This window comes from Phoca vitulina, unplaced genomic scaffold, assembly GCF_004348235.1.
Source record: "Phoca vitulina isolate PV1807 unplaced genomic scaffold, GSC_HSeal_1.0 scaffold38, whole genome shotgun sequence".
Taxonomy (NCBI): domain Eukaryota; kingdom Metazoa; phylum Chordata; class Mammalia; order Carnivora; family Phocidae; genus Phoca; species Phoca vitulina.
Genome location: NW_022589741.1, coordinates 13633773 through 13645891, shown reverse-complemented (window position 1 = coordinate 13645891; position 12119 = coordinate 13633773). Strand labels below are relative to the sequence as shown.

Below are 12119 nucleotides of genomic sequence, written 5' to 3'. Positions count from 1 at the left end.
GCCAGCTCAGTACTCTGAGAGAGCTGAAAAAGAAAGAGAAGAAAATAGGGCCCCTAATTTAAGCTATTCAGGGTCAGAGAGATGGCAGTGATCAAGTTTGGAAAATCAGCTAGAGGCCTTCAGATTTGACTCTGATGCATTAGCCTGGGAGGGCTGTGGGGAGAGAGTTTTTGAGCCAACATCAAAGATAATTTGGGAATGCAAGGTCAAATCCACCTGCAAACGATTGGTTTTTACAAGAGAAAAGGGGGCCACCCTCCTGTGGTTGGCGGCTGAGTGTGGAAAGGAAAGGAAAGGAAAGGAAAGGAAAGGAAAGGGTATTTATTGTGACTACAAAATGCAGAGGAACTCCAAGTCCAAAGTAAAGGACAAAAAGGGGCTCTGATCTAACATCAACAGTGGGTTGTAAGTGCCCAGCACATGCCAAGTGAGGGAGACAGGCAAAGATTTAGACATGGCTCCTGCCTTCAGGGAGCTTAGCATCTCCTTGGGTAGTTGCTGCTGAAACAACAAGCCCCAGACAATGAAGAAGGCTGTAAATGCCGTAGGAGTTCAGAGGAAAAGAGTGGTAAAAGATAAAGCCAGAAAGTTATACACAAGCCAGATGTTGCAGGGCCTGGGGTTATGTAAAGAAATTTCGTTGTTATCCCAAGAGCTAGGAAAAACTGTTGAAGAGTTTTATGCAAGGGGATGGCAGTATCAGATTTGTGTTAGAGGAGACCACTCTCAATGCCAAAATAGTGTTTGGCCTGTAAGAAGTGCTTGATCATATTTGTGGGATGAATGACAGCTGCAGTATGGAGAACAGATGGAAGGGGGCACAGAGTGGGTTCTGGGAGGCTAGCTAGTTAGGATGTTACTTTCCTGGTCCAAGTGAGAGATGACAGTGGCTTGGCCTGGGGCAGGGATAGAGATGGAGAGAAATGGAGAGATTCAAAAGATACATGGAACACAAAAGCTATAAGACTTGATAGAGAGAAGAGTCAAGAATAACACCTAGCATACCATGATCCCATTTCCTGAGATAGGGACCCTGGGAAGGCAGTGGGTTTATAGGATGTATGGTCAAGACTTCTGTCTTGGACATGTTGACTGTGGACATCTTTGAAACATCCAAGAGATGTCAAGGAAACAGTTGGCTATAAAAATCTTGAGTTCAAAGGAGACATCCAGCTGGACACAAATCTTTGAGTTAATTTGTGTATAGATGGAAATAGAAGCCAAGTGTGGGGAAAGTCTATGAAGTGAGAGAAGGAGAACCTAAGATGGAGCCTGGAAGAACTCCATCTAACCATTAATGGTAGGGTAGGGAAGATGCATCTGCAATGAAGAGAGAGAAAAAATAGTCCAAAACATAAGAGAAAAACCAGAGAGTGTTTTATCAGGGAAGCCAAGGAAAGAGTGTTTCAAGAGGAAGGGAGAGGTTCAAGTGTTGAACACTTGAGAGGCCAAGTGAGAAATTAGTCTTGGTGACATGGAGTCACCTATACCATTGAGATACAGTGCTGACATCATGAGGGGGTGTGAGGAGTAAATGGTGAATGTTTACATTGTCCAGACCACACCTGGTGCATCACAGATGCTTGGTAAATATTAGCACTTCTGAAACAATCGGAGAGATAATTCTTGGCAGGCTCTCACCCCCAGGATACTACACAGACAGCAGACTGAAACATATCCCAGTCTTCCTGTGAAAAAGGCCTGCTTACTTGTCCTGGAACTTCAACCTGAGGGGCAGGCTTCAGGTCACATCTAGAGACTACCGAAATGTTCTAAGGGAATGTGGGCTGGGGGAATGCCACCTTTGTGCTTTCCCTTGGCCTCACTACAGCTCACTAGTACATCCCAGAAAGGAGCTCATACACTTGTCTGGAGCCTTGATTTTTTGCAACTGTTGCCAAGGGGACACCTCCAGATGACCTGGTCTGGAGGTCAGCAGGGTTTGTGATTGTGGTCCCATAGAACTGTATGTATTTGTATACTTTAAAAGCTGCTGTCTGAGAGTCTGGCTTCCAATCAGCCTGAAAGTCAGCAGGTGCTAAGATCCCTCCCTCTGGAACACTGAAGGTCTTGGCACACCCTCAACAACTGGGACCTATCAAGAATAAACTTTGCTTAATCACAAAGGTTCAAGAGACAACAACCAAGGGCTAGGGCAAGGTGAAACAATCTGGTTCATCTCCTGCATAAGACCACTCCTTCAAGACAGGAAGAGGTGGCCATTTTACCTAATACATAGAAAAAACACAGAGAGTCAAGCAAAATGAAGAAACAGATATGTTCCAAATGAAGAGAACACACACACAAAAAAAAATCCCAGAAAGAAAAGCTTAATGAAATGGAGGTAAATAACTTACCTGATAAAGAGTTCAAAATAATGGTCTTAAAGATGCTCATAGAACTTAGGAGAAGAATGGATGAACGCAGTGAGGGCTTCAACAAAGAGACAGAAAATATTTTAAAAGTACCAAACAGAAGTCACAGAGCTGAAGAACACACTAGAGGGATTCAGCAGGAGACTAGACAATGCAGAAGAAAGGATCAGTGACCTGGAAGACAGGGCAGTGTAACTCTTCCAAACAGAGCAGCACAAAGATAAGAGAATTTGTAAACGTGAAGATAACTTAAGGGACCTATGGAATAGTAGCAAGCAGAGTAACACTCACATTACAGGGCTCCTCAAGAAGAAATAAATGGGCAGAAAACTTAATTGAAGTAATAATGGCTGAAAACTTCCCTAACCTGGGTAGGGAAACAGACATCCAGATCCAGGCAGCCCAGAAAGTTCCAGATAAGATAAACCCAAAGAGACCCACAACAAGACACATTGTAATTAAAATGTCAAAAACTAAAGATAAAGGGAAAAATCTTTAAAGCAGCAAGAGAAAAACAACGTGTTATATACAAGGGAAACCCCATAAAACTATCAGCAGATTCCTCAGAAACTTTGTGGGCCGAAAGGGAGCAGCATGGTGTAGTCAAAGTGCCAAAGGGGAAAAAAAATTCCAACCAAGAATACTCTGCCTGGCAAGGTTATCATTCAGAATTGAAGGAGAGACAAAGAGTTACCCAGACAAGTAAAAGCTAAATGAGTTCATCACCACCAGACTGGTCTTACAACAAATGTTAAAGGGACTTCTTCAAGCTGAAGAGAAAGGGTACTAATTAATAACAGGAGAACATATCAAAGTGAAAATCTCACTGGTAAAGGTAAACATATAGTAAATGTAGTGGATTAATCACTTATAAAGCTAGTATGAAGGCTAGAAGAGAAGTCGTAAAAATATCTGTAACTACAATAATTAGTTAAGGGATACACAAAATAAAATGCAAGAGATCATGAGAAAAGAATTTAAGCACACCACTAAAGAAAGTCATCAAACCACAAGTGAAGAGAGCAAAAGAAGGAATAGAGAGAAACTACGGAACAGGTGGAAAACAATTAACAAGTGGCAATAAGTACATGTTTATCAATAATTATAGGCATACCTGGGAGATATTGCTGGTTCAGATCACCAAGATAAAGCAGTGCATATAAAAGTTATGCATATACTATACTGTAGTCTTTTAAGTGTGCAAGAGCATTATATTTTTAAAAACAATTATTGTAAAAAAAAAAAGTGCTAGCCATTATTTGAGTTTTCAGCAAGTCATAATCTTTTTGCTGGTGGAGGGTCCTGCCTCGGTCTCAACGGCTGCTGACTCATCAGCGTGGAGGTTGCTGAAGGCTGGGGCAGCTGGGGCAAGTTCTTAAAATAAGACAACAATGAAGTCTGCCACTTCAATGGGCTCTTCCTTTCACAAACCATCTCTCTGTAGCATGCGATGCTGTTTGATAGCATTTTACCCACAGTAGAGCTTCTTTCAGAATTGGAGTCCATCCTCTCAAACCTGCCACTGCTTTATCAGCTATGTTTATGTAATATTCTAACTCTTTTGTTGTCACTTCAACAATCTCCACAGAATCTTCCCCAGGAGTAGATTCTATCTCAAGAAACCAGTTTCTTTGCTCATCTGTAAGAAGCAACTCTTCATCTATTCAAGTTTTATCATGAGATTGGAGCAGTTCAGTCCCATCTTCAGGCTCCACTTCTGATTCTAGTTCTCTTGCTGTTTCTACCACATTTGCAGGTACTTCCTCCACTGAAGTCTTGAACCCCTCAAAGTCTACATATGGGTTGCAATCAAATTCTTCCCAACTCCTGTTAATATTGGTATTTTCACCTCTTCCCATGAATCATCAATGTTCTTACTGGCTTCTAGAATGGTGAATTCTTTCTGGAAGATTTTCTATTTACTGTGCTCAGATCCATCAAAGGAATCACTATCTATGGCATCTATAGCCTTGTGAAATATATGTCTTAAAATAACAAGACTCGAAAGTCGAAATAACTCCTTGATCCACGGGCTGCAGAATGGATGTTGTGTTTGCAGGCATGAAAACTACATTCATTGTACATCTCCGTCAGATCTCTTGTCAGGTGCATTGTCAATGAACAGTAATATTTTGAAAGAAATCTTTTTTCTGAGCAGTAAGTCTCAACAGTGGGCTTAAAATATTCAGCAAACCCTGTTATAAACAGATATGCCAGCATCCAGGCTTTGTTGTTCCATTTATAGAGCACAGAAAGAGTAGATTTAGCATAATTTTTTTTTTTTTTAAGTAGGCTCCACACCCAGCATGGAGCCCAATATGGGGCTTGAATTCACAACCCTGAGATCAAGACCTGAGCTGAGACCAAGAGTTGGACACTTAACCAACTCAGCCACCCAGTCACCCCTAGCATAATTCTTAAGGGCCCTAGGATTGGGGGATGTTAAATGAGCAGTGACTTCAACTTAAAGTCACCAGGATCATTAAGCCCCTAACCAGAGAGTCAGCCTGTCCTTTGAAGCTTTGAACCTGGGCATTGACTTCCCCTCTCTCGCTATGAAAGTCCTAGATGGCATCTTCCAATAGATCACCGTCTCATCTACACTGAAATATCTGTCGTCTAGTGGAGCCACCTGCACTGACTATCTGAGCTAGATCTTCTGGAGAACTTGCTGTAGCTTCTACATCAGCCCTTGCTGCTTCACCTTGCACTTTTATAGAGATTACTTCTTTCCTTAAACCTCATGAACCAACCTCTACAAGCTTGAGATTTTTCTTCTGCAGCTTCCCCACCTCCCTCAGCCTTCAAAGAATTGAATAAACAAGAAATAACAAGTGTTGGCAAAGATGTGAAGAACAAGGGAACCTTCTTACACTGTTGGTGAGACTATAAATTGCTGCAGCCACTATGGAAAACAGTATGGAGGTTTCTCAAAAATTTGAAAGTAGAATTATTATATGATTCAGCAATTCCACTTCTAGGCATTTATCCAAGAAAACAAAAATACTGATTTGAAAATATTTATGCACCCCTATATTCATTGCAGCATTATTTACAATAGCCAAGAGATGGAAGAAACCTAAGTCCATTGATAAATGAATGGATAAAGAAGATGTGGGACACACACACCCACACACACATGCACACACACAATGGAATATTACTCAGCCATAAAAAGAGTGAAATCATGCCATTTGCAACAACATGGGTGGACCTGGAGGGTATTACGCTAAGTGAAATAGGTCAGACAGAAAAAAAGACGAATACCATATGATTTCACTTGAAAACAAAACAAACACATAATAAACCTCATAGATGCAGGGAACTGACTGGTGGTTACCAGAAGGGAAGGGTTCTGAGGATGGATGAAATGCGGGAAGGACATCAGGGAGTATATATTTCCAGTCATAAAATAAATAAGTCATGGGGATGTAATGTACAGCATGGTGACTATAGACAATAATATTGTATCGCATGTTTAAAAGTTGCTTAGAGACTAAATGTTGAGGGTTCTCATCATACGCAGAAAATTTTGGGGGCACCTGGGTGGCTCAGTCAGTTGAGCATCTGACTCTTGATCTCACAGCTGTGAGTTCGAGCCCCAAGTTGGGCTCCATGCTGGGTGTGGAGCCTACATTAAAAAAAAAAAAAGAAAGAACAAGAAAGAAAGAAAAGAAAAGAAAAGAAAAAAAAGGAAGAAAAGAAAAGGAAAAATGGTGACAGTAGCTAACTTAAAGTAGTGATCACTGCACAATGTCACAATGTATGTAAATAGCAAATCGTTATGCCATACACCTGAAATTAATATATTATATGTCAATTATACCTCAATAAAAGAAAGAATTCTATGAGGTGAATAGATATATAAAACTCTATTACTGTTGAGGAACTGGTGCGTATAGACTTGAAACTTCTTTTTTTTTTTTAAAGATTTTATTTAATTATTTGAGAGAGAGAGAGAGCACGAGCAGGGGGAAGGGCAGAGGCAGAGAGAGAGGGAGAAGCAGACTCCCTACTGAGCACGGAGCCCAACACAGGACTTGATCCCAGGACCCTGAGACTTGAAATTCCCAAGTTAGTTCCTACAAAGAACAAGGAAATTTCAAAGTGGAACAGAGGAAGATTCCATTTTCTCATTCTAAGGAGGTGCATTGTGACATAATGAAATCCCTGAGTCTGAACCTTGGAGGGTCCTATCTGAAGCCTCCACAGGATTGGAAGTGACTCAGGAAAACATGCATGATACCTGTCTCCAGTGTTCTTGGGATTTCTAAACCAAATCCCACTATCTCAACCACTTCCCTCTCCAATTCTTACATGGAGGCAACGCAGAACTCTAAAAATGGCTTAGCATGGAATTCCTAGGAAGCATGCACAGATTTTCCCAGGCCCCCACGAGCGACAGAACGGCAGCCAGATCATGCCGGGCCTCACAGTCCAAGGGGTTTTGGGGCCTCAGTGTGAATGTGGCGGAAGACCACTGAGCAGAAGGAGATGCCCAGAGGTTTCTAAGAGACAATAAAAGTTGGGCAGATGTCCCTCTGTGACAGCAACAGAAAACATAGGTGTCTTAAAAACCTTTTCCATTAAAGCAGACCTTCCCAAACCATATTTTAAGATCTGGCTTCCTCTGTGACCCTTGGCCCCACTCCCACCCAGCTGGGTGTGTGGCCCCTATCTCCTTTCTCCTCACATTCCAGGGCTCCTTCTTTTGCTCCAGAAAGGGAACCAGGTTTGGCTTACAGACAGCAAAGCCTGTTTCTTAAAAAAAGGAACATCAGTTTGGCTGGAGATTTCCCAATCTCCAATCCAGTGTTGTGCTCAGGTGAGAAGAGAGGACATTGTAGGATATTAGAATATTCTAGGATATGATTTCCCAAAACACTGTTTTCTGATGGCACCTTTACTGTTGCTAGGACAGTAAACATTTCAGATCCTGAGTTCCACTTCTAACTATTACTGGGTCAGAAATAAGGTGTGGAAACTGGACGTTAAGATGGGGGCAACAATATGTTATGCCACTGAATTTATAGAATTATGACTAATCTTGAGTAAAGGATGTAGGTTACCTCAGGAAAGATGAAGCTTAAAGTTATGATGAAGGATCACGAAGTCTTCCTTTTCTATACCAACAAACTCCCAGTATGTCCTTGAAAGCAGGTATCTGAAACTCTGTCGTAGGATGCTGAAGCTCCCAGGAGACATGCCACAAACAATGGGGCCAAACCCCCGGAGAGTGGACTGGGCATTCCTGGGGGACGTTTTCCTCACCCACAGAGGCCAGGTTCCTGTAAGTTCTCCAACATGACATCCTTGTACACTCCCCGCTCTTTATGAGACACCTCTTCAGCCACATCCCTGAATGGCAGCCGTCCCTGGATCTCAAAACAAGTCACCAGGTGCCCATAGACAGAGCTCATCATTTGACCCAAGATGAAACCAGAGACTTATGAGAACTCGTTGGGACTTAGGAGAGTGTCCTAAATTATCCAATCAAGATGAAACCAGAGACTTATGAGAACTCACTGGGACTTAGGAGAATTCCTAAATTATCCAATAAGATCATTTTTTACACAGTAATATTCTCTAACTCTGAGGAAAGAAGATGACACATGGTCCACAAAAACCACTGTGGAGACTATATTTTTCTGGAAGATAAATTAAAAAATTAAGGCCCCAACACAGGCATACACATTTCTGAATGTTATATTTATATCTTATAGGATAAATGGTGTGTATTTCTGGGATGGGAAAGTTATGGTGAGTTAGAGGTGTACTCAAATTTTAATGCATAGGGAACACACTGGAGACCTTGGAAACATCCAGATTCTATCTAGCTCAGGAGTTCTGGGGTGGGACCTGAGTTTCCACATTTTTAACCAGCTCATTTTTAACCAGTGACGCCAATGTCTCTGGTCCAATGAAAAGGTTATATGGAATTTACAGGCCTAATAGGATTGTGAACATAGCAGCAACAAACCTTTTTGAAAATCTACTATACACCACATATCTTTCTACCAGTTTTTTATATATTAATGCATGAACCACATAAATAATCTGAGAATAATAATATTACCTTTCCTCTTTTATGAGAATATTTTGTCAAATATCCAGTAAATGGGAAAGCCCAGGTTTTACTCCAATGTATCTTAACTAGAATTTATCTGAAAAGAACACAGACCAATACACAGAGACAGCCCTAATGAATGTCTGTAGCAGTTTCTGTTAACTGAGAAGAATAATAGAAACATGTTAAGAAGGTAACAAGAAAGAATGAATCAAATAATGTTAACATTTTATGCACATAGACATATATAGAAATAGGAACTATGTACACACTAGAAGTGATAGAGAAGAAAATTTTCCTGTCCATGAAATCAAGATTATTTTCAATTGTGTAAATCTTATAAATCTATTTTTGGATTATATTCTTTGTGTTTTGCAAACACACTAGGGAGATGAACACCTTGAGATAAAATACGTTAGAGCAGTTTTTCTGAGTCTTCTATTTCTTTGAAAATTTGTATCGTGTGCTGAGTGATATTTTAGAAACTTAACACACTTGACATATATTAATAATGCGATTCTTATAGACTTTTTTTTGAAAATACAAAGAAGTAATAAAGAAGAGTATGTCTGTGACATGAGTGTGGAATATAATGGACTGGCCCGAGGCCTGATGGACTAAAATCCCAACCTGCAAAAGCCGGCATCTCCACGTAAACAAAAGTGACAGACTTCATTTTGCAAAGCAAAGAGAAACTAAGAAGAGAATGTGATGGTTTATTCACATCTCTCAGTGAAGCCCTCTAAGACCCTCATTAATGACAGGGGGAAATAGTAACTTCATAGTAAGTGGAGGAAGCTGACAAGAGCACCTAAGTGATCGAGGTCAACATCCACTGTAATGGGACAAATCGGTACCAGGTGACTCAAGCACACAGAGGGACACGTTATCACTGCTGTGATACTGGTAAAAAGAAATGAGGAAATAATAATCTGAACCTATTGTGAAGAAAATGTCAGTTTTATGTAAATTTCAATCCACAACACCTCCCATGGTTTGTAACTCTGATCATGCATTTAAATACTCGCAAGACTTCCTTACCAATATGGAGAGCAGGTCTCTTTTAATGAAATGTATATATATTGGTGCATCTTTTCTCTTAGCCCCTCTGTGTTCAGGCACATCATGTGGGCCTCCTCCCTCTGCCTGCCCTCATCAAAAATGAACTCACTGACTCGTGATTACTGTCCCTCTCCTATAAACATGGGCAAATCAAGTATGATGTGTGTGTGAGCTGGCACCCGCTCCCGGGAGGCCACAGAGAGAAATGAACGCCCGCCACCATGTTGCTAGTCCATTCCCTCCCAAACCGAAGAGGTACCCACAGCAGGTAGGAGCACATATTTGCAACTCTGCCAGCCACAGAGTGACTCTCTGGGTGGCTGGGATGTTTTAAAAGACAAGGAGAAAATAATGTGTTTCTGAGCATCCGCAGCCTGGCATTTGTGACTTTGGCTCATAAAACCAAAGAATTAAATGCAAAACTGCAGATGGGGAGCTGGGCCAGTGCCCTTCACAGATGCCGAGCCTATGCAGCTAAAAGTGGTGTTTTGAAAACCATCAAGACCTCAATTAACCAGAATCTGAAGGCATATGGTATAGTCCCTTCTGGTGAACTGATTTGTCAGGTTTAAGCCTTTTTTAAAAAAGGAAAAGAAGTCTTCCTAACAGCCTTTCTAGAATATGCTTGCCTCCTCTCCTGTTCTAGGGATTAAACAGCAGTGAATGCAATTTAATCTTTTCTACTGAGAATTTTCAGGATCCTCTACTGTGGATTTAAAAGGCATGGAAAATTAGACTGAATAGTGACATCAGGACATGCCCCGAGAAGATTTTTAAGCCCTACTATCAGCTTTTTTTTCTCGTGCTTTGCCTTTTTTTCTTTTCAAAGTGAAGTGCCAATAAAGTAATCTAGTTATGAATTCTGGGTTTGGAAGATCCTAGCTGAGACATTGCTGTAACTGCAAGCCCTTCCCATTTTTCTTGGGAATCCCCCAGTAGGTGCACAGCAAAAAATATAGCGAATGAATGACTGGATTCCTCTGGAGAGGAAGAATGTTTAATGTCACAGTATTCCTGAGTGGCATTTATCTGGTATTTTTCACTTTCTACAATTTTGTTAAACAGCCCTGGAATGGGCTGCCAGTCCCCTTGGGTGAACCAGGAGGATGCTCATCTCTCTGTTGGCTCCTGACCCTAAAGACTCAGCATTCTCCTGCCGGTGAGAGAAAGAGGGTAGGGTTTGGGCTGGGGACTCTGGCACTCGGTCTGTCCCCTCGAAGACCAAGTAACACTCAAAACCACCACCACACACGTGAACAAGGAAAAGAGCTATGGAGGCAGGTACAGAAGGAAAAAGGGGGAGAAGACTTGGCTTCACCCTTGGCACTGAGTGGATAGGGATCTCATGGCTACAACAGGTCACTGATGTGGTGTGGGAGGCCAGGAAGAAGGGCACTGGCTAATCACACCCTTAGGGCTAGCAAGCAAATGGGGATCTTGGAAGGGGCCTTGGGAAACATATCGTCTGACCCCCGTCTGGGGCTTGAACTCACAAGCTGGCCCAGGGCAGAGGAGAGGCAGGGCATTTGCTGCTCACATTCTCAGGCATCCCTTGGTCTCTTTGAGCTTCATGGAACAAAATCCTTGCACTCTTTGTGAAGTTGTTAAGGCCTGGGCCTTCTTGCTGCTGTCTGTGTAGAGCTGGACCTCTTCTGGGTCCCACAGTGGAGATTGAGACTTGAGGCTGGGGAAGGTTTGCGGGGTTTCCTGGCCATGGTTTGAAATGGGTGCTCTCTCTCCAGACTCCTGGGACTTCAAGCAGTCCACACGCAACATCTCCCCCACCATCAACCAGGCCAACATCGTGGACTTGCACCCAGCATCTGTGTACAGTATCCGCATGTACTCCTTCAACAAGATTGGCCGCAGCGAGCCGAGCAAAGAGCTCACCATCAGCACCGAGGAAGCTGGTGAGTACCTGGCCTTGTGGTTCTTTCCCATGGCCCTGGGGATCAGGCCCATCTGAGGCCCACACCCATCCTGTCCACTGATGGTGGGCTTGCAATACAAGAGGGAAGGAGAGATCCCAAGTATTTATTTGTGTTTGCCTCTGGATCATTGGAGGCTCTTCTGTTTGACCTTTTCCAGGTGGAGTTGTAGATGCTGGGCTTTGGGGAGCTGTTCATGGTTCTTTCTCACTCCCCTGGCTCCAGCCTGTCTAGAAAGGACAGATCTGCTAGATCTGCAAAGGGCAGAGTACTAGTGCCCTGTATTAATTTCCGTGACCTTTGTCTTGGATTTTGTCTGAAAGTTTAAACAAGCTTTCTCTCCTTATAGTTTCTCCTGTTATTGTAAAATATAAAATAATACCAAAAGTACATATAATATATGTGTGCAACTTTACAAATAAAAATAAAGTAAAAACTAGTATAACCCACACTCACTATCAATTGCCAGCATGCCAGGGGTCCTCCCCATTCCCCTTCCCGACCAGAGCTTCCCGTTCCTCCCCATAAAGTAACCAGTAGCCCTTCTTGCTTTTCTTTCCTACACTGTCACTACAATGTATATACACATAAAGCATACAGTTTAGTTTTGCTTATTTCCCAGTGGCATGTATTCATGAGATTATTCTTGACATATTTTTCTGTGTCTTCCTTGTTTTGATCGATACT

General features: G+C 42.1%; 1 protein-coding gene across 2 annotated transcripts in view; it reads left to right on the top strand.

Moving 5' to 3' along the window:
- The window catches only part of DSCAML1 (DS cell adhesion molecule like 1), a 339429-nt gene that overhangs the window by 287531 nt on the left and 39779 nt on the right, over positions 1–12119 (top strand). For both annotated transcript variants that reach the window (XM_032427811.1, XM_032427812.1), the window contains exon 15: positions 11247–11414. In XM_032427811.1, coding sequence (XP_032283702.1) covers positions 11247–11414 — 168 coding nt within the window. The remainder of the gene's footprint in view (positions 1–11246; positions 11415–12119) is intronic.